This window comes from Protopterus annectens, chromosome 4.part0, assembly GCF_019279795.1.
Source record: "Protopterus annectens isolate FY-2018-M chromosome 4.part0, PAN1.0, whole genome shotgun sequence".
NCBI classification, from domain to species: Eukaryota; Metazoa; Chordata; order Ceratodontiformes; family Protopteridae; genus Protopterus; species Protopterus annectens.
In genome coordinates this window covers 127,070,628-127,095,420 of record NC_056733.1, presented here as the reverse complement: position 1 = coordinate 127,095,420, position 24,793 = coordinate 127,070,628, and the positions used below count along the sequence as shown (strand labels likewise).

General features: G+C 43.8%; 1 protein-coding gene across 1 annotated transcript in view; it reads right to left on the bottom strand.

The window, feature by feature from the left end:
• LOC122800226 (dynein axonemal heavy chain 17-like) overlaps positions 1 to 24,793 on the bottom strand; it is a 17,083,451-nt gene that overhangs the window by 12,890,766 nt on the left and 4,167,892 nt on the right. Inside the window, exon 15 of the mRNA XM_044069720.1 lies at positions 17,176 to 17,284. Coding sequence (XP_043925655.1) covers positions 17,176 to 17,284 — 109 coding nt within the window. The remainder of the gene's footprint in view (positions 1 to 17,175; positions 17,285 to 24,793) is intronic.

The following is a 24,793-nucleotide window of genomic DNA, read 5'->3' as shown; positions in this document are numbered from 1 at the left end:
AAAATAAATGGGGAGAAAACTGTAGAGAACAAAATAAGAGGTGAAAATGAAAAGGGATAAGGTACTTATCTAGTTAAAGTTAGACTTTCAAACCAAAAACTACCCCTGAGCACCAAAGACCTGTCAAACACTGATAGCAGCAAATGAGATCTGAGGTAGCTTATTCCAGACTCCAAGGGATTATGGGTAGGGGAAGAGCTTGAGCACCAGATCTAAAGCTTGAGGATAGCTGAGGCCAGATACGAGATTGGATCCAAAACCTGTACATTGAGGAATGAACGGAAACAACAACAGATGGTCTGTTTTGGAACAGGTTGCCCCATATTCTTACCTTCACAAGCAATAAACAATTGATCCAAAGATCTGAAAGATCTAGCTCTGTCAGGATAGTACCTGAGCTGACTGTGGACAACTAACATATGGAGTATTCTTTTTTCCCTTTTTTTAGATTCAGGAAAAAAAATGCAAAGATGGATAGTCTAGCTTAAAGTAAACATGGATACCACTTTAGGCATAAAAGGAGGAAGAGTTCTCAAATAAACCATTTTCTGTTGAAAATTAGACAGGGTTGATTCACCATAAGTGCTTGCAACTCAGATATCCTTCTTGTAGAGGTCAGAGCAACCAGTAAAACTGTTTTCTGTATTAAGAACCTCACGTCAGCTAAGTTAGCTGGTTCAAATGGAGCAAGTGTTAGAATTTCTAACACAAAATTAAGATCCCAATGGGGGTTGGGGGGTCCACCAGTTTTCTTGGAGGCCACTTATGCAAAATCCCTTTCAAAAACATTTTGACATGAGACTGCACAGAAAGAGGAGGCTCCATGGGCAGACATGCTGAAATAGGCAATAAATAAACCTCAACAGAGGAATAAGAAAGGCCATGGGATAGTAACTCACACAAATGTTGTAAAATCAAAGAACAACTAGCCCTGAATGGCTGCTGGTTATGTTGTTGACATCAACTAGAAAACCTTTTCCATTTGCTAGTATATGATTTTCTAATAGGAGGCTTTCTTGCCTCCATTAGTACCTGCTGCAGGTCCTCAGTAAACAGGTGACTAAAAGGAATTAAGACCCTATCATCCAGGCAGTCAGTTAAGGTTGATTGATATCAGGGTATATCAAACCCCTGTTCTTGTGTGAGTAGATCCAGTCTGTGAGTAAGCTTGCAGTAATTTCCCCTGGCCATTTCTAAAAAAAGGGAGAACCACAGTTGTCTGGAGCAGAAGGGAGTCACCTCAATGATTTGGGGGGATTCCTTTTAAATCTTCAGAAATACTCTGCACATTAATGGAAAGAGTGGAAAAGCATACAGGAGCATTTCTATCCAAGGAAAAGAAAAAAACTTTTAGTTATGTACTCACCATAACTTCAGATGTTTGGGATCCATCTTGCCTACATTCTGAACTGATGGGTTCGGCTCCGATTCGGCACGCTTATACTATAGAGCGAGGCCTCTAATTGGCTGAGCTATCTTTATCCCAGGCTGCACCACCACTAATCCCCCAGATCTTGTTTGTCCGCATTCATGCACACATGCACAACTTGGTTATATAACATTGTTAGATGTTTCAAGATGAAACAACAGGATTCGGACCTTCTGATATCCTCTGATCTCCAAGGAAGGGGGAAGGAGGGTGGGTTATTAGGAATGTAGGCGAGATGGATCCCAAACATCTGAAGTTATGGTGAGTACATAACTAAAAGATGTTATGTGATCCTATCTCGCCTACATTCTGAACTGATGGGACAGCGTCCCTAGCACCTAAATCCCGGGTGGCTCATTGGAAAACACTCCTGAGCACTGTGGAACCAAATGAAGCTCGTCCTCTAGATGCCACATCTAATTTGTAATGGGAAATGAAGGTGTGCGGGGAAGACCATGTAGCCGCAGCACAAATGTCACTAATAGCAAGCTTAGAGTGAAATGCTACCGAAGTAGCCATAGCCCTTGTAGAATGAGCCTTGACAGAGGTGGTAAGCTCTTTGTTAGAATAAATATAAGCTTGAGTAAGACAGTCCCTGATCCATTTGGCAATAGTGACCTTTGTGACAGCGTTGCCCAATTTGTTATCTGCAAAGGATACAAACAACTGATCTGTTTTCCTTGTTTGTTTGGTCCTGTCTAAATAAAACGTAACTGTCTGTGGACATCTAGTGTGTGGAATATAAACTCCGCTTTGTTAGAGTATTTTGGGAAAAAAACTGGAAGCTCTAACGATTGTTGTAAGCATAAAGTAGAACAAACTTTAGGAACAAAGGAAGGATTTGGTCTGAGGGATACTCTGTCTTTATGAAAAACCAAGTACGGGGGTTTCACTGACAAAGCTTGAAGCTCTGAAACTCTTCTGGCAGAAGTAATCGCCACCAGAAAGGCTGTCTTCCATGATAGAAACTTTAGATCACAGGTAGCTGCCGGTTCAAAGGGGAAAGAAGTCAAGGCGCGTAACACTATATCGAGATCCCATGGAGGTGCAGGATGAGAAATCGGAGGTCTTAATAGAGCAGCACCTTTCAAGAAGGTCTTACACAATCTGTTGCTCATTAAAGGTGGGTCTATGGATTCGTGAAAATTAGAAATTGCTGCCAATTGTACTTTGATGGTAGAAACTGAAGAGCCTTGATTGAAAAGAGAGGTCAGAAATTTAAGTACTTCTGCCACGGGAATAGAAATGGGGTCCAGGCCCCGGAGTTGAGCCCAAATAGCAAACCTTTTCCATTTGCTAGAATACAGTTTCTTTGTAGCAGACTTATGGGCCGAAGATAATATGTGCACAACATCTGGATCCAATGTATGACTCCTGACTATTGTCGGAAGAGGAGGAGCCAGGCCGTCAATTTTAAGGTGTGTAGGGACTGGTGGAATAGTCCCGACTGATGAACCAGTAGGTCTGGGACCTGATCCAGGAACCATGGACCTTCCAGAGCATGTTTCCGAAGATAGGGGAACCACACTTGACAAGGCCAGTAAGGAGCAATTAAGATCATTTTGCTCCCCAAAAGAGATGCCTTTTGAATCACCCTGGGGAGGAGAGGAACTGGAGGGAAGGCATAAAGCAAGCCGGTGGGCCAAGGATGGACTAATGCGTCCATGGGGCTCTTCCCCGGAGCCGGGGTTAGGGAGAAGAATTCTTTGCACTGTGATTCAGAGGAGTCGAAGAGGTCGCAACACGGAACTCCCCATTCGCTGAAAATCTGACTTGCAACTGTCATATTCAGAGACCATTCGTGAGGAGAGAGGATGGTTCTGCTCAATCTGTCGGCTATGACATTGGACTTGCCCGGTATGTGAGTAGCCACTAGGAAGCATTTGGTCGAGACTGCCCATTCCCAAACTCTCATGGCTTCTCTGCAAAGAGGATAGGCTCTGGTTCCTCCCTGTTTGTTCAGGTACCAGACAACTGACATGTTGTCTGAGTGAACAGCAATTACGCCCTGAGGGAGATAATCATGAAGGGCTTGAAGGGACAGGAGTACTGCCCTCATTTCTAGGATGTTGATATGAAGAAGAGTCTCTTCCGGGTGCCATTTGCCTTGGACTGACCTGCCCAGGGAATGCCCCCCCACCCCATCTGGGAGGCGTCCGTGGTCAAAGTGGCCGCCGGAGGAGGAAGAACAAAGGGTCGTCCCTGATCCAAATTGGAGGGCACTAGCCACCAGCGAAGGTCCCGTTTGCAAGATTCCGTGATCCATATGAGGTGACTGAGAGGGAGTTCCTGAAAGGACCACTGAGCTGAAAGAAGCCACTGGAGGATTCTCATGTGCAACCAAGCCAAGGGGACTAGAAGAACCGTGGCAGACATGGATCCCAATAGCTGCAGGACCATTCTGGCTGGGGCTTTGGACCTGGGAAGTAAGGCTCGAACTTGATTTTGTATGGTTTGAATTCTGTCTGTAGGTAGATAGACCCGCATTTGGTTTGAGTCTATCTCTACCCCTATGAATCTTATTCGTTGAGATGGCCGCAACACAGACTTCGGCCAATTGAAGGTGATTCCAAGGGAATTGCCCAGTGATATAGTGGCTTGTAGGCTCCGCAGAAGTAGATGCTTGGAGGTGGCAGTTAGGAGCCAGTCGTCTAGATACGGAAACACCTGGAATCCTAGACTTCTCAGGTGAGCAGTCACTACTGCCAAGCACTTGGTGAACACCCTGGGGGCTGTGGTGAGACCAAAGGGCAGCGCACGGAACTGAAAATGACTGCCTCCCAGGCTGAAGCGCAGATGTCTCCTGGACGCTTGATGTACCATGATATGATAATACGCGTCCTTGAGATCTATGGAGCACATCCAAACACCTTTCTCCAGCAATGGGAGAATGGTTTGTAGAGTGACCATTCGGAACTTGGACTTTCTGACTGAACGGTTTAGGATGCTGAGGTCCAAAATGGGCCTCAAGTCCCCGGTCTTTTTTGGCACCAAAAAGAATCTTGAGTAAGTCCCTAATCCAATCTGGTCTGCGGGGACCGGTTGGAGGACTCCTTTTTGCAGCAGCTTTGAAACTTCTGAGGCTGCGGTATCCCGTTAACTGGGTGGCGGGTCCGGGATTTTTTTGGACTGAGGGGGGGGGGTGAGAGAATGGGATGGAGTAACCTCCGGCGATAATCCGAAGCACCCATCGGTCCTGAGTGATCCCTTCCCAGGCCTTCAGGTGCTTGAACGACCCCGACTGGCTCCGGAGCAGCACAGCCGGGCAATCCCTCAGGGACTATGAAAGGCTGAAGAGCCACGAAAGGACTCGCGGTCTCCAGTGTTGCGAGGGCCTCTGCCGCCTCTGGGACGGCGTCTTCGGATGAATTTCCCCTCCTCTGCCTCTGGAAGGGAACCTTCCTGCTGAGAGGGGTAAGGCTTCTGAGATCTACGGAACCACATTTTCCCTCCTCTTTTAGCCTTGGGATAAGGCCGAAGGGAGTGGAAAATCGTGCCCACGGCAGTCAGAGTCTTACTCTCCTGTTCACAGTGGGTTAGTGTGTCTTTACCTTGGGTCCAAACAGGAGGACCCATCAAAGGCGTCGGCAAATGAAGACTTAAAGGCCTCCGAATGACACAGGCGGAGCCAGGCTTGTCTCCGTAGAGCAATGCCTGTACCGCCGCTTACTCGCCTTCGGCCGCATGAAATGAGCCTCATGGACGAGTTTGAAATGGACGACATTGTAGCCAGCTGAGAGCCAACCGTCTGGGCCAGCTCCTCAGGCAGGTTACCCAAGAGGGTATCGGATAGCTCCTTAATCAGATCCCTCTGAAATCTGGTAAAGTCGCCAGGTAGTTCAAGGACCTCAGTGTAAAGGCCGCTGAACTAAGGGTGCGCTTTCCGTACTGATCCATGCTCCTAGACTCCTTATTAGGAGGATGGACGGACGTAGAAGCCTCTGCTACATCTTGCTGGGTAGCAGATGCCACCACCAAAGCATCTACAGCCACACCTTTAGTAAGGAACTCTCTATCAGGGGGTGCCGAGAGAAATTTGTTCGGACGAGCAGGCACCGGTTCCACAGAGTCTGGGTGTTCCCACGCCCTTCGACAGATCAAATCCAAGAGCTCGTCAAAGGGCGGAGACACCCAGGAGGCGGAGGGCTGAGCCCCGAATGCCTTTAGGAACACCGACTCATCAGCAGAGGGAGGTTTGGACTGCCAGCCACCTCGCTGTTTTAGGGCTTCTAGGATGTCTGCAAAGGAGACATCATCCGAGGACGACTTAGGGGACCCCTCTGCATCATCGAGATCAGTGTCGGATGTCAAAGACTCATCAGGGGAGTCAACGTGCTTCCTCTTGCACGACCTTTTCCTGGGGGGTTCTTCCGAAGAGGCTTCAGAAGGACCTCCAGGAGGGGGAGAAACCCCAGCGGGGGTAACCTGAGGCCCGGGGGCTCCGCTGTCTAAAGACAGGGGGACTGCCAACGACCCAGTCTCCGTATGCAGGGAGGTAGCTGGGGAAACCGTGGAAGTAGCCAAGGAAGATTTGGCTAAAGCGCTCCTCATAGCCCTGAAGGCGGGACCACCAGAATCCTGGGAGGGTCCCACCTCCGTGGCCACGACAGTGGACGGTACTCCCGCCGCCGACGCACCAAGAGGGAGACTTGGGACCGAGAGCATCAATCCCGAAGCCTCCCCCCCAGGGCCGAAGGAAGAAGTCCGTGTACTGAACTCCGACCCAAGAGCCGGAGTTGGAGCAAGGGTCGGGCCCGACCCTAACACCTCCACGGGTTCCACCAGCACTGGCTCTAACGGTGCCGAAGCTGTTGGAGGAGGAACCACAGTAGGGGAGTGGACCATCGGCTCCGAAGCCAAATGGGCTGGAGCCGAAACTAGCTTTTGGAACACCGGAGACTGGAAGAGTCGAAAGAGCACCCTGTCGATGTCTGAATCAGACATCTTGGATGACCTAGAGGATACCGATCGGGCCCGAACCGATTTCTCCATCGGCTCCGAAGGGCTCGGGGACTGGCTCCGAAAGGACTCAACAACTATCGGCTCCGAGGAAGGTTTCAAGGAAATTTCCCTCGGTGCCGATAAGGACTTCGGCTCCGAGGGGGAAGAGTCTGAGCCGGTAACCCTGATCGGCTCCAATATCAGTGGAGCCGATGAGGGTGACCCGCCTCTCGATGCCCCAGACCTCGGCTCCGAAACCAGAGGGGTCGAGGCTGGAGGCATCGAGGAAGACCGTTCCGACCTCGGCTCCGAAGTCCGTGGAGCCGATAGAGAAGTCTGCTTAGATTTTTTAGCGGTCGGTTCCGACTGACTGGTCGGAGCTGACGCGTTTTTCTTTTTAGAAGGAGACGGAGAGGAAGATAAAGCCTCCTCGAAGGAAGGCTTGATTAATCCCTTGAGGATTAATTTGTTTTTCCTCTCCTGGAGGACTCTAGAAGAGAACGCGTGGCACACACTACACGACTCCTGTAAATGCTTAGCACCTAAGCAATAGACGCACGAGGCGTGGTCGTCCGTTATGGACATTTTAAAACCACACCTCGTGCATTTCTTAAACCCGGAGAGTTTGTGTTCTTTCGACATAACTGCTTTGCCAAAGAACCAATAAATGTGAAACAACACTAAACTTTAGTTAAAGAAAGTTCAATACAACAATTTTCACAAAAATTATATATATATATATATATATATATTTTTTTTTTTTTTACACCAACAGTAACAGACAACAACGAGTGAAAAACAGAAAGAGAGTCAAGACCCTCTAACTTAAATGGGTACTTGACCCAAGAAAAATACACAAACAGCAAAGTAACAGGGGAAGGCCCCTCTAAATAAAACGGGAAATCTTCCCTGACTAACAAAAACACGAATTTGCTAACAGAAATCCACCAAACACACAAATATAACAACAATAGCTGTTAAAACAGCTTTTGGGTTCAAAGTAAAGAAATTTGTGACAGGAAAAGCCTAATAAATAGTACTTAGCCCAGCCAATGTTGAGACCACGTCTAAGCTTGTTAGCGGCAAACGAGATCTGGGGAATTAGTGGAGGTGCATCCTGGGATAAAGATAGCTCAGCCAATTAGAGGCCTCGCTCTATAGCATAAGCGTGCCGAGTCGGAGCCGAGGGATCGGCTCCGAACCCATCAGTTCAGAATGTAGGCGAGATAGGATCACATAACATCATCTGTCTTCCAGGCCTACTTGCATGGAATCCTGGAAGAGATTTTTGTCAGGTGATTGTTCAGCGAGGAGACAAGCAGGTTTACCTGTGGAACTCCACACAGAGGGATGAAAGTTTGGAAGACACCCTGATATAGCTTCCATTCATGAGGGTCTGTCATGGTCCTACTCAGCATGACTGCTGCACAATTTTGTTATGACAGAATGTAGGATGCCTGTAAAGTGATATTGTGCTGTGAAGCTATATCTCAAGCTAACATGGTTAGTCTGCAAAAGAGGTATGACCTGGTTCCCTTTGGCTTGTTGATGTATCACATGACTCTGGCATTGTCTATAACAACTTTAAGATGTCCCAGGGAACAAAGATGATTCAGAGAGTTGAGTGCCTTGATCAGGGCAAGCACCTCTTTGATATTTATGTGGTTGTATTTGTCCTTGGTAACCCACACACCCTGCACTTTTATCCCTCCTGAAACTGCTCCATAAGCAGAGTCCAAGGCATCTGTGGTGACTGACTGCTTTGAAACAGGAAAAGAGAACGGGAGACCTGAATTTAAGGATATCTGTTGTCTCCACCAAATGATTTCTAACAAGCACCAGCACTGGGATTAGAAAAGACACAAAGGGTGTTGGCACTGAGACCAAAAAGACTTCAGATACCACTGTATCTTTCTCATGTGGAGTCTTGCCAGTGGTATTATTAGCATCACAGAAACCATGAGACACAAACACTTGAGGTATTCTCAAACAGTTACCAAAGTTTAAGTGGAAAACCTTAGAAATAGATCTAGATATAAATCTATATTTTGCTGTGGAAGAAAATCTCTTTGAACTAAAATGTCTAGTTGACATCCCAGGAACACAAGCCTTTGTGAATGTATCAAGAAAGACTTTGGAATGTTCTCTTGGGATCCCAGCTTATGTAAATGATCTTTGACTCAAGACAGAGATAACTGACACTTTGAAAAAGACTCTGAAAAGATAAGCAAGATGTCTAAACATGGAAAAATGTGGATACCCTGTACCCTATAATGAGCTATAAGTGGAGCTAGTCACTTTGTGAACACTCTTGGTGCAATGGATAGTCCAAAGAGTAAGGCAGAGAACTGATAATATGATCCAGACACACAAAACCTTAAAAAACATCTGAAGTATGGATGAACAGGAATAAGACACTAACTTGAAAGAGGAAGAAGTGGTACCAGGTTATGAAGTGGCATCATTTTGATTTTGGGCACTATCACAAACAGGTTTAGAGAAGAAAGATTCAGAACTGGTTCCCAGGTATATATTCTTTCATTGTCACTAGCAGTATCCTTGAATAAAGACCATTCCCCACCTGGGAAGGAGGAACTGGTTAGATCATTCCTTGGGAAAGCATGTGATAAGGAACCTGTAGAAACAAGAGAGTCTGATCTGCAGGATGAGGAATGACCCCCTGGAAAGAAGGAATTTCCTCCCACTCCCAGCTGTAACTGTGGTGAATGATTTTCAGAACCCAATTGTCTGAAACTATCTGCTGTGAAAGAAAAAAATGGAGATTCAGACTTTTTGGAAGAAAAAGGAGCGACGGTAGAAGGGAGTCAGGAAGTTACTTGAATAGTCATTCAGACTTGTTGGACTGTCTTTGGTTTTGGGAACTTCACGGCTTCTTTTTGGGACCTCGCTGCTTTTTCTTCTTAAATGTCTATTTACCTGTATTGTGTTGAGGCTGGTTATTCTGCTTTTTGCCATGACTGAATGAGAAGTTAGAAATTCCCCTGTAAAATTTGGAAAAGGAGGGCTGAAATATCTTAGAGATTCCATGGACCCCATTTCATCACTATTTTTGATCACCTCTGCAGCAGAGGGGCCAAACACTAAATCTATATACAAAAGTGAATTTGAAATTTCATTTTTTAAACAAGAAACATCTTTATTAAATTATCACTTATGACATAGGCAATCATACATTTATATAAATAAAAACAAACTATATTGACACAATCCCATTTGCAAATATTTTACATCACAAACTATATCAACATAATTTTAGCTGCAGATATTATACATTACTTATAATCTATCCAATATAAATTAAAACAAACCATATTGACACAATCCCAGTTGCAAACATTTATATCACAAACTATATCAACATAATTTTAGCTGCAAACATTATATATCAATTATAATTTACCCAATCATTGTAAGTCAAACATTGCATAGCTCATTGAAATCCTGCCTTCTTTTAAATCTCATCCCTCCCCTGTATGTATTGTTTCCACAATTCCCATTTTTTCTATGCAATCTACTCCTCCCATTTTCTAAAGATCCCATTTCCAGTTGTTTTATCCATTAGCATATTCACTACTTCTAGTACAGCTGGTTTAGACTTTGATTTCAATTTTGTAGTAATTGCTTCTTTTTAGCAGCCACCCTAATTAGACTCAGCAAGGTCTTACCATGTCTATGCAATTCCAATTCTGTATCATAGCACAGAAAAATCATTTCCCTAGTTACACCAATTTGCTCACCCAGTATATCTGACAGTGTAGTCTGCAGAGAATCTTTAAAGTCTGCCAAATTATTACACTCCCAGAAAATATGTTCCTAATTACCTCTTTCTTCCCCATCACACCTCCAACATTTGCTGTCTACCCGAGGAAAAATTCTCTGGCATCTACTTGGGGTATAAAATATCTATGTAAACATTTCCAAGCAAAAATCCTAAATCTTCTAGATTTTGCTCCATATTTGGGAGACATATACATATATATATCCCATTTGTTGCTTTGTGAATTGCTTATCCGGTCTTTCTTTCCAATCCTTTCTAACCTCCTCCTCTACAGTTATCATGCAATATTTCATAAGCTCTACTAATTATTCCTTTTTTTAATGGCAGCTTCTGTTCTGTATTTTACTAAAACTATACCAATTCTGGTCTTTCATTTAGGACTCCCCTCATTTCTTTCTCTTTGCCTATACTTTGATGTTTGTCTTTTCGGCTTTTCCCAGTTAGGGGTTGCCACAATGGAATTCCGGTCCGCTAATGATTGGCAGTAGATTTTTATGGTGCCGAGTTGCCATCCCGACGCCCAGCCTTCAATGAAGGCACACCCATTCACGCATGTCTTTCGAATGCCACTCGACCACGGGGAGGACATGCAGACTCCACACGGAAGGCACTCCAGCTGAGAATTGAACAGGAGAACCTCTTGCTGTGAGGCAACAACGCTACCACTGTGGCTTCCCCTTTGCCTATACTTTGATATCAATCCTTAATAGGGAAGACAGTCTCTAACTTGCAGTCCAAATAAATTCTTGGCATCTTCCCATTCAATTACCTTTCCCTCTCTAGTTATTTGCTCCCTGTACCTTGGTTCCTATGCCAGTTTTCTACAAAAAATTCCAGCGCCCTCTTGCCATTTGTCTGTATCTCTAATTGCAGTCATCCCTACCAGCAGAATCTCCTTTCTCCATTCCCATGTTAGCTTAGTTCTTAGAATACTTTCTGCTACTTTATCAATACAATATTCTGTAATATTATTGTTATTCTCCCTAAAGGTGTGCATCCATAATTCCAGTCTCTCCTTGTTTCTTGAGCTTCCCCGTTTCATCATCATCATCCCTTTCCACTTTGAATTATAGGTTTCTGCTTGTGATATGTATAGAAGCCTTAACTGTGCAGCTCTGAAATACCCCTTCAAATCGGGTAATCCCAATCCACCTTGTTCTATTGGAAGAATCAGCTTATCCCACTTGACTCTTGCAGTCTTCCCCTCTCAGATAAAATCCTTCAGCTCTTTATTGATTTCTATCCACAGCTTCTTCTCTGGTTAATAAAAAATATGCCTGACCTGTTACAAGACTAAAGGGACTAAAAGCATTTTAACTGCTTGTATCTTAATATCCATATCCATATAACAGCGCTTCCAATTTCTCAGATTTTGTATTATCTTTTGTTTAGTTTCCTCCCATATACCTTTCGCTGCCACACCGGAATTATTTTAATCCATACTCCTAAATACTTCATTTTATCATATCCCATAAATATGGATATTGCTGAACCAATTCATGTGTGGGCACATAATTTACCGCTATTGCCTTTGTTTTAGTTTCATTCATTTTGTATCTCCAAAATATATGAAACTGTCTCAAAATGTTCCACAACAAGTCCTTTTCTGGTTTTATCAGGTATGAAATTATATCAGCTGCCAATAGAGCCAACTTTTCTTACTACCATACCAATTATATATTTGAATTTCTGAGTCCGTTATTTTCTTTGCCAATGGTTGTAAATATAATGCAAATAACAGAGGGAAAGAAAACACACCTGCCTGGTTCCTCTGCTAAATCTGAAATTATCAGAGAGGAACACACCCACTTTAAAATTTCATTTGTAACATCATTTGGGAGGTTCTGAGAATGTAGCCATGCAAAACCTCCTCAAACCATTTTCAGCTGTCATAGCCCTGGAAGAATTATCAACAGAAATCATACACACATTGTAAACAATCAGTAGTGATCTATGCAAAAGAAAAACAAATAAATAATTTATAGCAGATTTTCCTCACAAGAAGAAACTGCAGGTAAAACATTCCTTATACTTTCACAATTAGTCAGAGCAAACTTTAACATATGAGCCTGACAATTTAAAATTCTGAAAATTAAAGTTGCAGAAGTATACACTTTTTTCCATACTTCTCAATAATTTTCCCATCCTTATTAGAAAGAGTAGAATTGGGATTAACTAAGTGCTTAGCAGCATTGGTATCAACTAAAGTTATAGCTGCTGGGTTAGGTTTGTGAATAGTGTATAAAAATGCAAAATACTGAGGAACTTTATATATCCTATCTACCTTTCTAGGGGCAGCTGGCTATCAGAAAAATTACATGACACACACACACATCCCCTAAAGCAAACAAAATAGGTAAAATGGGTGTAAGTTCTGGAAAATCCTTCTGTAACAACTACATAGTATTTTCTAAGGGACAGAAAAACCTCAATGTTTTCCCACTGAAAATGCTGGAAGATTCTAGCAAAAGTCTTAGAGAAAGAGATCCCTCCACAGAGAGAATCAGAAACTGAGCTCTCCTCTGAGTCTGAATCTGAAATGTGAGAGGAAAAAACTGTATCTGTCCCTTCATCTTCCTGTTCAGATTCAGAATCTTGAGACTCTTTAGGAAAAGAAGTATCCCTCTTTATTTTACCAGAAATTAATTTACAAGAAGGTTTAATAACCGTAACGAAACTCTTAGCCAGACACAGTAAACTACCTCTATCCAAAGAAATTTGAGGATGAGTAGATACATGCTTAGTTTTCTGTTTATTTTTTCAAGAAAAATGGGGCCAACTGTGTTACTGTCAGCAGCATCTTCTTCAGGGATGGGAACAGCATTCAGACACAACAGGGAAACATTCCCTGTTCCATCTCCCAGGACTGACAAGAGTGGCCCTCCCTTGCTCATTGAGGGGACCCCAACAGCTGCAGAGAATGAGGTTAACCTCACTCCATAGTGGCTGTAGGTGCTACACTGGAGGGACCCGGGGTAAAAGATGACTGGTCTGAGGTACAACAAATGGGCAAGCAGAGTCACCCATCTGTGGCTGAGGTAAATTGCTAGCCTGCAATGGTGGTAAAGGCTGTTTCCTTAACTTTTTCTTTTTGTGGCTGGAAGAGGGACTAAGTATGGGACCAGGAGTCTGTTCCATGTTCAAGCCAAAAATTGAGCATATTTACCTGGGAAGACATGCATCAAATGCCGGTAAAAAACTACAAGTCTTTAAAAATCACTTTTTTGACAGAAAAACACAGTAAAAAGCACTTTAAAATGCTATGACAATCCCACAAATGAAAAATAAACAATTTCTCCACAGAAAAAAATGTTTTTATTGACTTTACACAACTTTTAAACTGACAGAAAAAAATGAGTGCTTCCTTTAAAAGTATGTTTCAGTCTCGAGAAAGTCCATTAAAACACAACACTCTTAGCTTTAAAATAAAACAGCAACAAAATTAAGAAAATTTAAGTCCCCCCCCCCAATGGGAACTTATCTGCCCAGCAAAGGAAAGCAAAAGTCAATCTTCGATCCTTGAGATCCTCAGAGGAGTGTACTCTTTGGCGGCAGTAAAGCTCTGAAGAGCTTCACTCCCAAACTTGTCTTTAAGTCAGCTCTGTTCCAGCTGTGCGCTAGCTTGGGCATATGGAAGGTGCCCTGAAGCTTTGGAAGCTGACCAGCTGTTACATCCCTGGCAGGATATAATCCATATAGCAAAGGCTACTGCAGCATTGATCTATACGAGGAATATCTGGTAATGACTGTCTTCTAGCCAAAAGGGGAAGTATCTTTTGGTCTGCCTCATAATCTTTCATGTAGTAGTAGGCATCTTCATGGTTTACTGTGTATATCTAATCCCCCTTTCTGCAAGGGCAGAAAGATGAACTGCACCATGACCATCTGCGACTTTATTTTTTTCACCTGTATATTTAGGCTGCTGAAGTCTTATAAGAGCCTGAGATCCTTGGTTATCTTGGAAACTAAAAAAAAAATCTTGAGTAGACTCCAGATCCTCTCTGTTCTGTTGGGGTCTTCTGGAAGGCTCTTTTTTGAGGCAGTTGTGATATTTCTCATAGTCTTTCTTTAGTAGGGTGGAATATATAAGTTGGCTTTGATGGTAGGCCTGGGGGTACAAAGGAAATTACTGGATATCATTTTCTTCACTCAGTAAACTTCTGTGATGGCCATCCAACTTTGAGAGTGATGGGAAAAGCACCTCCCTGACTGCCACCAGACAGGAGCAGTTAGGCAACTTTTCAGGAGTGCTGACAGGGAAAAGAACTCCAAACCATTGTTTTTTTACACTCCCCTCTGCATTCATAACAGTTCCTCCTTCTGCCACAAGGGGCCCTGTCCAGGGAAGAGTCAAAGGAGAAATGCTGACATTTTGTGAGCCTGAAACCTTTGCTACCTCTTTAATTCTTAAAGAAGGATCAGTGAGGGGTAAAAAAAAATCCCATGGTAAATACCAATTTTCCCTTCTGTTCACTCTTCATCAGTGTATATTTAACTATGAGATCAAGCAAGGATGATCCATTATCAGTTATAAAGGATCTCCAAAGGAAATCCAGAGTTTGTTAAGGCAGATCCCTTTGGAAGCTCATTGTGTGTGATATTTAATTAAGCACTCTCAGGGAATCAGTTCCTGAGGCATAAAAATGCTTTACAAAATGGTTCCTTGACATGGATTCACTGTTAGGCAGGTGGACTGCAGACGTCTCTTTTGATATTTCTTTCTTAGTGGCTGCTGCAACCACAATGGATTCTATAACAGATCTCTTGTTCTAATAGGACTTGTACTTGGAAGGCCTGAGAAGTTTGTCTGGTTTATGATGAACAGGTTCCTTCACATCCAGGTTTCACCATGCCCTTGTCTTCATCACATCAACAAGGTAGTTAAGCAGAAAGGACCGCCCAGAAAGAAGATGGACCAGATATGAAAGCCTTAATGAATACTGTCTCTTTGAGGAAGGGCTGTCAGGGGGCCAGTTCCCCTTTGTCACATCAGTTCCATAAGTTCAATGAAAGTTGTGTCTTCATAGAGTGTACAGGGGGAACCTTCCCCTTAACTGAGGTCCACACATTTTGTTAGGGATTCCTAAGAGGAACCTAAGTGTCTCTTTTTAGACTTAAACTTTTTATGCACTTCATGCTGTGATTCTTCTGAAGAGGTGGAAGAGTCCTTTTACTCTTGATGAAGGGATGGATCATAGCCTTGGGAGATGGGATGTCCTTGGGAAGGATGGTAAGGGCTGAAAGCTGAAGATAAACTGGGAAGTAGGGAGAAGCTGAAACGTCAATGCATCCCCTTCTTGCTTTGACTTGGGGGCTAGAATTCTCTCAATTACCTCAAATGCAGAGGACGGCACTAACAGTACTAAGGAGGGCAGTGTCTGTGCCAGCTTCAAGTCTAAACTGGACAAGTAGAAAGATGAGAAGATGGCACTCTCAGTGCTGAATTACAGGCTGGATCTGAGACGGAGACCAGTGCAGAGGTGTTGAGGACACAGGCACCGAAATCTATGAATAAACCCAAGTGAGTTGAAGCTGAAGTGGGATCTGAGGCCTCAGTTTTGACCTATTGGCTCCAAGCACACCCCACTCTGAGGATTTCAGGGCTGAGTGACGTCAAATGAACTGACAGAATAGATACTGCTGGTGCAGTCAGAACCAAAAATGGGGGGGGGGGGTGGCCATGGGTAATCCCAGCTCCAATACCACTGACCCTATGATGGGAGATGGGAAGGAGAGAAAGTAAGAGGTGTGAGAGGACTGCTCCTGAATGGCCTATTAGATTTAAATGAGGCAACAGAAGGGGTCTTGAACTCACAAATTTTGAAAGCTCCTTCTCAAAAAATTGAGGGCTCAACATAGTTACCTTCTTTGAAGATCTATGCAGTATAATGATTGTTTCAATCCTGAAAGTGTTTGACATCAAGGAATGAGGCAAGGTTGGATCTGAAAATGTCAGAACCAAACAAGATGAAGAATATGAAGTCCCAGAGTTTTTCACAGCCAAAGAAGATAATGGCAGACAGTCGGAGGACCTCTTTCTCTTCTCTTTATCTTTACTCTTATTTCTCTATATATCTTTGGATTTCTCCTTCTATTTTTATTTTTTGAAAGGTTTGATAGCTTGTCTCGTAGCTCCTTTGAGTTACTGAGAAGCTGTACAGGCCAAGTCTCCTACAGTACTTGGGAGAAGAACTTTTAATATTAATTTATTTCTTTCATCTATTAAGGAACAGTAACCAAAAGAAGAACAAATATCACAATGAACATCAAGATGCTTGGGACCTAAACAGACTACACACTACTGGTGTGAATCCTGTGGTGGAATCTTATGCCTTCACTTCTGGCACTTCTTAATTCTGAAGTCTTTTCCACTATGAAAATAAAATCAGCACACATAAAGAATGAAACAAGTGTGTTTTTTAAAGGTATGCCTCTGAGATGAGGAAAAGGACAACAATACACGGACTAGAGTCTGAAGAAAGTTTTGTCAAACAGCATCCAGGTTTAGGTATTTCTCAAAAGGGGAGAAGGAAGAAAATTATGTGGAAAGAAATTGGTAAAACAGAAGCTGGATAACAAATGAGTGATTAGCAGAAGGAATAAACAGTATAACAAGAAATAAATCTACTTATCTATTATCACAAACTGGAGAATGATGTCTGTCTTGAAGAAATGGCAAATAATATCTAGGACAATGGGGAACCATATAGCATCATGGGGATGGAAGAGCTTGACTGCTGGAGAAACTTCTGTGAGAAACTTTGCTGACTTCAATTCATCACAAGGTGGATAACCCCACCAGATGAGATGAATGGAGGGGACACCATAGGCTCATGCTATTAAAAAAATAAATAAAAATAAATAAATATATATACACACACACACACATATATATATATATATATATATATATATATATATATATATATATATGTATGTGTGTGTATGTATGTATGTATATGTGTGTGTGTGTGTGTGTGTGTGTTAAAAAAAAATAAAAACATACCATCACTGTTCCAGGTCAATGTTGTTTCAGATCTTTGTAGTCTGGAATCGACAACCTCCAGTTCCTTCTTAATTAAAGGGGATTCAACTGCAGTTGTAGTTGTCCTTATCTGTAATATCATAGTTTATATTACTCTATTTTCTTGCTTTAACACAACAAACATTTTAATTAGCTAAAATTAATTGTGAAATGTTCTATTTTCTTTTTAAATAATGCAAGTATATCCAAAAACTAGTAGTATGATATAAAACTCTTGAAGATAGCAAAAATTGTATCATGTGAGTATAATCACCATAACAAAAAATATTTATGGAAGATACTCCCTCAGCAGCATTCATAAAATGGTGGCTTCTTCTTAATAAACAAAAGTTATATGCTTGCAATAATAATAGCTCCTTAAGTCCCTCTCTGTCTGTCTTGATTGTTGGGTTATCTACCCTCCTGGTGAATCCTACAGTTGCATTCAGAAGCTTCTCGAGTGTTAGAGCTCCTTTCTTCTCCCATGATGCAATGTGTCCTCCTTCTTCCTCAGATTGACTTGTTACTGCATCAGAGACAAAGGTACTGATGAATACCTGAAGAAAGGCTTTAGTGTCACATCTACCAAGTCTGTCGAGAAAGGAAGGTGCCAATTTGTTTGGGAGATGGTGGGTGGAATATTCATAGAATCATAGACGTTTACTAGGCTATCTACCCAGTGGTCATTTCAAGCCTGGCCATTTCATCCCAATGTAGTACCATAGATACTCTAGTCAATACCAAGAATTGTATTTAGTAATGACTGCCTATGTCCAACAGGGTTGTGGGCAGCATCCCCGGTAAGAATTTACAGTATCCCATCCACTCGTCCAGGTTCCTTTTGAACAGTGTCATAGAGGTGCTCTGTTTCACATGAAATGGCAACCTATTCCAATGACACAGCAGTCACTGGGAGACATTTCTATCCTTCCAGCATCTCCTATTCAAGTCGCAGGTCACATTTAGGTCCCTGGAATGGGTAGCTCTAGTCCCAAGCAAATTCATTACATTTGGGTCTGAGATTGCTCTGTAAGCCAGGCATAAGTCTCCCCTAAGAAGTCTATACAATACAGAGTATAGTGACAGGGACTTTAGTCGGTCTGTTAAAGCACATGTTGGAGTCCCTTAATCTTCTTTGTTAGAAACCTCTGAGGTCTCTTTCATTTCTGCAGGTGCTTTGTACTGTAAATGCCCAAAAATAAGTTATGTACTTACCATAACATTCCATGTTTGTTGACCATGATCTTGCCTTCAGTCTTGCTGTTTGGGCTCCGAACCGAGCATCGGTTCTGACTAGGCCACATACTAAAGCTCGAGAGCTTTCACTGGCTCGAGGCTACCACCTATCCCAAGATGCCTAGCAGCTGTTACCCAGATCTCGTTTGAGAAACTAATCACTAAGCTATGCCAATCAGTAAATAACTGCAACAGATGTGCTACCCAAAGAAAAAATTCTTAAAGGTATGAAGGGAATCAGGCAATGACAGCCAAATTTGTAATTTCCTCTCAATCCTCCAGGATGGGGGAAGGAAGGGTGGGATGCAAGACTGAAGGCGAGATCATGGACAACAAACATGGAACGTTAAGGTAAGTACATAACTTCTTTATGTTATGTTGTCCTATCTCACCTTCATTCTTGCTGTTTGGGACAGCATCCCCAGCACCTTCTTTCTTGGGTGGCTCAAGGGAATAAACTCTTCAGAACAGTGGAACCAAAGGATGCCTTGTTCCAGGAGGCCACATCTACTTTGTAATGAATGATAAAGGAGTGCGGGTTGACCCATGTAGCAGCAGCGCAGATTGAATCCAAAGGGAGTCTAGCTTGAAAAGCAGTGGACTTGGACATAGCTCTAATTGAATGTCCGCTAATTTTTCCTGGCAGCTGCTTATTATGAGAGCTATAGACATAAGTGATGGTATCTGTAAGCCATTTCAACAAGGTGACCTTTGAAAGTGAAGTACCTTTCCTACTTTCTGAAAAGGAAACAAAGAGTTAGTCCAATCTTCTAAATTATTTGGTCCTATGTAAGTAAAAATGTAGTTGTCTAGGTACATCCAACTGGTGGAGCTTGTATTCAGTCTTGTTGTCGTGATTAGGAAAAACTACGGGCAACTTGACAGACTGATTTAGATTGGCCTCAGAGCAAACTTTCGATAGAAAGGAAGGATTTGTTCCGAGGAAAACTCTGTCTTTGTGAAAAATCAGATAGGGGACAGATAGACAGAGCTTGGAGTTCTGAAACTCTCCTAGCAGAGGTAATGGCTATGAAAAAATTGTCTTCCAAGTTAAAAACTTCAGAGAACAAGAGGAGGCTGGTTCAAATGGAAGAAGAGTTAAGGACAATAACACCAAATTGAGGTCCCACGGGGGGGGGGGGGGGTTCAAGGGGGTCTTAACAGGAATGTGCCCCTGAGAAAAGCTTTGCATAGTTTATGGGACATTACATTATAACCCATATCTCTTACAAGGTAGTTAGATATGGCAAACAATTGTACTCATATTGTGGCTGCCGCTGCCCCTTGATTAAAGATTTCTGTTAAGATTTCCAGGACAGCAGAAATAGGATCTGTAAAGAGATCTATGTGATTTTTGTCAGCCCAACAAAAAAATCTTTTCCATTTGCTTCTATAGAGTTTCCAGGTTGTATTCTTGTGTGACGAAACCAGAATGTTTTGCACTACCGGGGATAGTTCTGGAAGCCTGGCTAAAATGGGAAGTGGAGTAACCAAGCTGTCAGCTTGTGGCTTGGAAGCGAGGGTAAGAGCACTCCTGACTGATGAGTCAGAAGATCCAGTACTGGGTCCAGAATCCAAGGGTCCTCTTGTAGATGGGGCCAAAGAAAGGGGAACCATATCTGACAAGGCCAGTAAGAAGCAATGAGAATTAGCCTGCGACTCAATGATCTGGCTTTCTGGAGAACCTTGGGGATTAATGTAAATGGGGGAAAGATATAAAGAAGTCCTGGGGCCAATCGTGAGATAGTGCATCCCTTGGTGACCCTCCCGGAGGGGGAATTAGGGCAAAGTAGCTGCTGCATTTGGAATTGATGGGCGTGGCGAAAAGGTCACAGCAAGGATGGCCCCACTTGTGAAAAATTTGGTTTGCAACTTCCTGATTCAGGGACCACTTGTGAGGCATAAGAATAGCTCTGCTCAGCTTGTCTGCTATTACTTTGGATTTCCCCAGAATGGGCATTGCAGTCAGAAAGCGTTGAGAAGAAATCTCCCATTGCCATACTCTTTGAGCCTCCCAGCAGAGAGGATATGATCTGGTTCCCCTTGTTTGTTGATGTACCACACAACTGACATATTGTCTGTTTGTATTACAATAGTACCTATTGGAAGAGATTTCTGGAATGCTTGCAACACTAGAAGCACCGCCTTCAGCTCTAGGACATTGATGTGCAAATGGTACCAGTGTTCCTGCCAGATACCTTGGACAGTCTGTCCCAGACAATGCCCCCCCCCCCCCCATCTAGGAAGCATCCGTGGTCACTGTAGCTACAGGTTTGGGGAAAAAAAGAAGTTATGTACCTACCATAACGTTCCATGTTAGTTGTCTACATCTCGCCTTCTTTCTTGCTAGTTGGGATTGGAGCCGATCCTTGGCTCCGACTCGGCCATCTTCTATAGCTCGAGAGCTGTTTACTGGCTCGAGGCTACCCCTTATCCCATGATGCCTAGTGCTAGCTGCCCAGATCTCGTTTATAATAGCTAACCCCAGACATAGCCAGAGAATCAACCTGTCCAAACAGGTTGAGCATACCTGTCATACTCTCTAAGTCAGTAGAGGAAACAAACCAGAGAACACTCAGCCAGTGAAACCAAAACTCCTCTCGATCCAATACGACAGGAGGACGGAGGGTGGGATGCAAGAAAGAAGGCGAGATGAAGACAACTAACATGGAACGTTATGGTAGGTACATAACTTCTTTATGTTAAGTTGTTTATCTCACCTTCGTTCTTGCTGGTTGGGACAGCGTCCCTAGCACCTACAATCCTGGGCGGCTCACTGGAACAGACTCTTCAGAACAGTGGAACCAAAGTCAGCTCTGCTCCTGAAGACCATGACTTTTCGGTTTGATAGGCAACTCTTTGTTTCTCAATTGATAAATGAAAGTAATAATTTGAGACAACCACCTGGATAAGGTCACTTTGGAAATTGGGAGACCTTGTTTGTCTACAGCGTAGGAAAGGAATAGTTGGTCCGACTTCTTTATATCCTTAGTCCTATGCAAGTAAAAACGCAATTGTCTATGAACGTCCAATTGGTGTAATTTGTATTCTGCCTTGGTGTGGTTAGGGAAAACCACAAGAAGGTCTATAGATTGGTTTAAATTATTTTCTGAGCAGGCTTTCAGAAGGAACAAGGGATTAGTCCTCACAGCAACCCAGTCCTTATGAAAACCCAAGTATGGAGGACGAACACATAGTGCCTGAAGTTCAGAGACGCGTCTGGCTGAAGTAATAGCTACCAGAAAAAGTGTTTTCCAAGATAGAAATTTAATGGAGCAGGATGCTGCAGGTTCAAAGGGGGCATAATTAAGGAGGCTAGTACCAAATTAAGGTCCCAAGGAGGAGGGGGATCTCTCACTGGAGGTCTAAGGAGAGTAGTCCCTCTTAAAAAGCCTTTACAGAGCTTATGAGACATAATGTTTGAATTAGACAACCCAACATGAAAGTTAGAAATGGCCGCCAATTGAACCCTGATTGTAGCAGAAGCGGACCCAGAATAAAAAAGTTGTGCTAGGAACTCCAAAATGTTGTGGACTGGGGCTGAAAAAGGATCTACGTTCCTAGCCTCTGCCCAACAAGAAAAAAGTTTCCATTTGCTAGCATAAGTTTTTCTAGTTGTGGACTTGTGAGAGGAGACAATAATCTCACGCACGGTCGGGGAAATGCTGGAAAGCCTGGCTAAGGTTGGAAGTGGAGCAACCAAGCTGTGAGCTGGAGTGTTTGGAGGGATTGATGCAGCCCGCATGAATGATGAATCAGTAGGTCTGGAATCGGATCCAGAGTCCAAGGCTGATCGAGAAGGTAATGGTGCAGGAACGGAAACCATATCTGTCGAAGCCAGTAGGGGGCAATGAGGATCATTTTGCAACCCAACAATATTGCTTTCTGTATGAGTTTCAGTATCAGGGGAAACAGAGGGAAGGCATAAAGAAGTCCCTGAGGCCAATCGTTGACTAGAGCGTCTCTGGGTGTGTGACCTGGAAGTGGAAGAAGGGAGAAGTAGTTGCTGCATTTGCTGTTGAAGTGGGTGGCAAAAAGATCACAGCAAGGCTGTCCCCATTTGCGGAAGATCAAATCCGCAACTACCTGATTCAGAGACCACTCGTGAGGCATGAGAATAGCTCTGCTGAGCCTGTCCGCTGTGACGTTGAACCTCCCAGGGATGTGCACCACAATCAGAAATCGTTGGGAGGAAATCACCCACTGCCAGAGTCTGAGTGTTTCTTGACATGGGGGGGTAGGACCTGGTTCAGCCCTGCTTGTTGATGTACCACACCACTGACATGATGTCCGTTTGAATTGCAATGGTCCCAGAAGGGAGAGAGTCTTGAAGAGCTTGCAACGCTAAGAGCACGGCTCTCGTTTCTAGGACGTTTATATGCAGGTGGTACTCGTGAGGATGCCAATTGCCTTGGACTGTCCTGCCCTGATAATGCCTCCCCCACCCTATCAGGGAGGCTGTGGTCACTGTGGCAACCGGAGAGGGCTGAATGAAGGGTCTGCCCTGAGTCAGTAGTGGGGAGACCATCCACCAGGAAAGGTGCCTTTTGCATGTTTCTGTAATCATGATCATGTGAGACATGGCAGCTGTTGGAAAGACCACTGAGTGAACAGAAGCCACTGAAGGATCCTCGTGTGAAAGCAGGCCAGTGGGATAAGAAGAATTGCCGCTGCCATGGAACCCAGAGTTTGAAGGATGAACCTGACTTGGATCCTTTTGCTCTGCATTAGAATTTGTACTTGCTGGCGAATTGTAGACACCCTTTCTGGCGGTAGCCTTGCGGACATGTTCCTTGTGTCCAAGTCTGCTCCTATATAGGTGATAGATTGACAGGGCAACAAGGCAAATTTTTCGAAGTTTATTATAATGCCTAGCTGGGAGCAGATTGTGATTGTGTAGTCCCTGGCTTGCAGAAGTTGATGCCTGGTAGTAGCAGTGAGGAGCCAGTCGTCTAGATATGGAAACACTTGGAATCCTCGACGTCTCAGGTGAGCCGTGACCACTGCCATACATTTGGTGAACACCCTGGGGGATGTGGTGAGACCAAAGGGCAGAGCTCTGAACTGGTAATGACTGGCTCCCAGCCAGAAGCGAAGGAATCTCCTGGAGCGCCTGTCCATTTTGATGTGGTAGTACGCATCCTAAAGATCTATGGAGCACATCCAATTGTCCTGACCCAAAAAGGGTAGAATGGACTGTAGCGTGACCATCCGAAACTTTGTTCTTTGAACAGACTTGTTTAGTCTGTTGAGATCCAGAATCGGTCTCCAGTCCCCTGTCTTTTTTGATACCAAAAAGAACCTTGAGAAGTTCTGGATCCGTGTTGGTCTGCCGGGACTTCCTGGATGACTCTCTTTTTCTAGCAGTTTTGCAACTTCTATGACTGCTTGGTCCCTCAGATTGGGTGGAACATCTGCAAGGGATTTGTTTGACAGCAACGGGGGGGGGTGAGAGAAGGGAATTTTGTAACCTCTGGATATAATTGACTGTACCCATTTTTCTTGCGTTAAATTTTGCCAGGCTTTTGGGTACAGAGAAAGTCTTCCCCCAACTGCCTCCGTAGGCGGGCAGCCGGGCAACCCTTCAGGGATGCTGAATGGGCTTCTCAGAGAAGGATTCTCTGTTGCCCTGGTTCTGCGGACCCCCTCTGCCATGATGGCGGTGTCTGTTGTTGCTGTTTCTCCCTCTGCCCCTGGAGGAAAAATTGCTACGTGTGTCAACCAAGGCTCCCTGTGATTTCCGAAACCACATTTTGCCACTCTTCTGACCATTGTTGTATGGTCTAGAAGGAGTGGAAAAACGGACTCCCACGGCAGAGAGAGTTTTGCCTTCTTGCTCACACCTAGTCAAAGTGTCTTTCACTTGTGGTCCAAAAAGAAAGGAACCATCAAAGGGGGTGTTGGTGAATGACTCTCGAAAGGGTTCTGCAAAATTACACAGCCGTATCCACGCATGCCTCCTAAGGGCCACACCCATACCTGTGGCTCTACTCATACCATCGGCTGCACAGGAAATGAGCCTCATGGAGGAGTTGACTACAGAATTAAGGGTCGCCAGCTGGGAAGACACTTTAGCTTGAGCCCCCTCAGCTGATGGATCTTGAAGGGTATCTCCGAGTTCTTTAAGGAGATCCCTCTGAAGCCGGGTAAAATGGCATAAGTAGTTCAGTGACCTCATAAAAAAGGTCACTGAAGCAAACATTCGCTTCCCATATCTGCCCATGGTCCTAGACTCCTTGTTAGGAGGATGGACAGACGAAGAGGTTTCCGCTAACTCTTTTTTGGTGGCTGCTGCTACCACCATGGCATCAACAGGAACACCTTTGGTAAGGAACTGCTTATCATGGGGTGCTGTGATGAACTT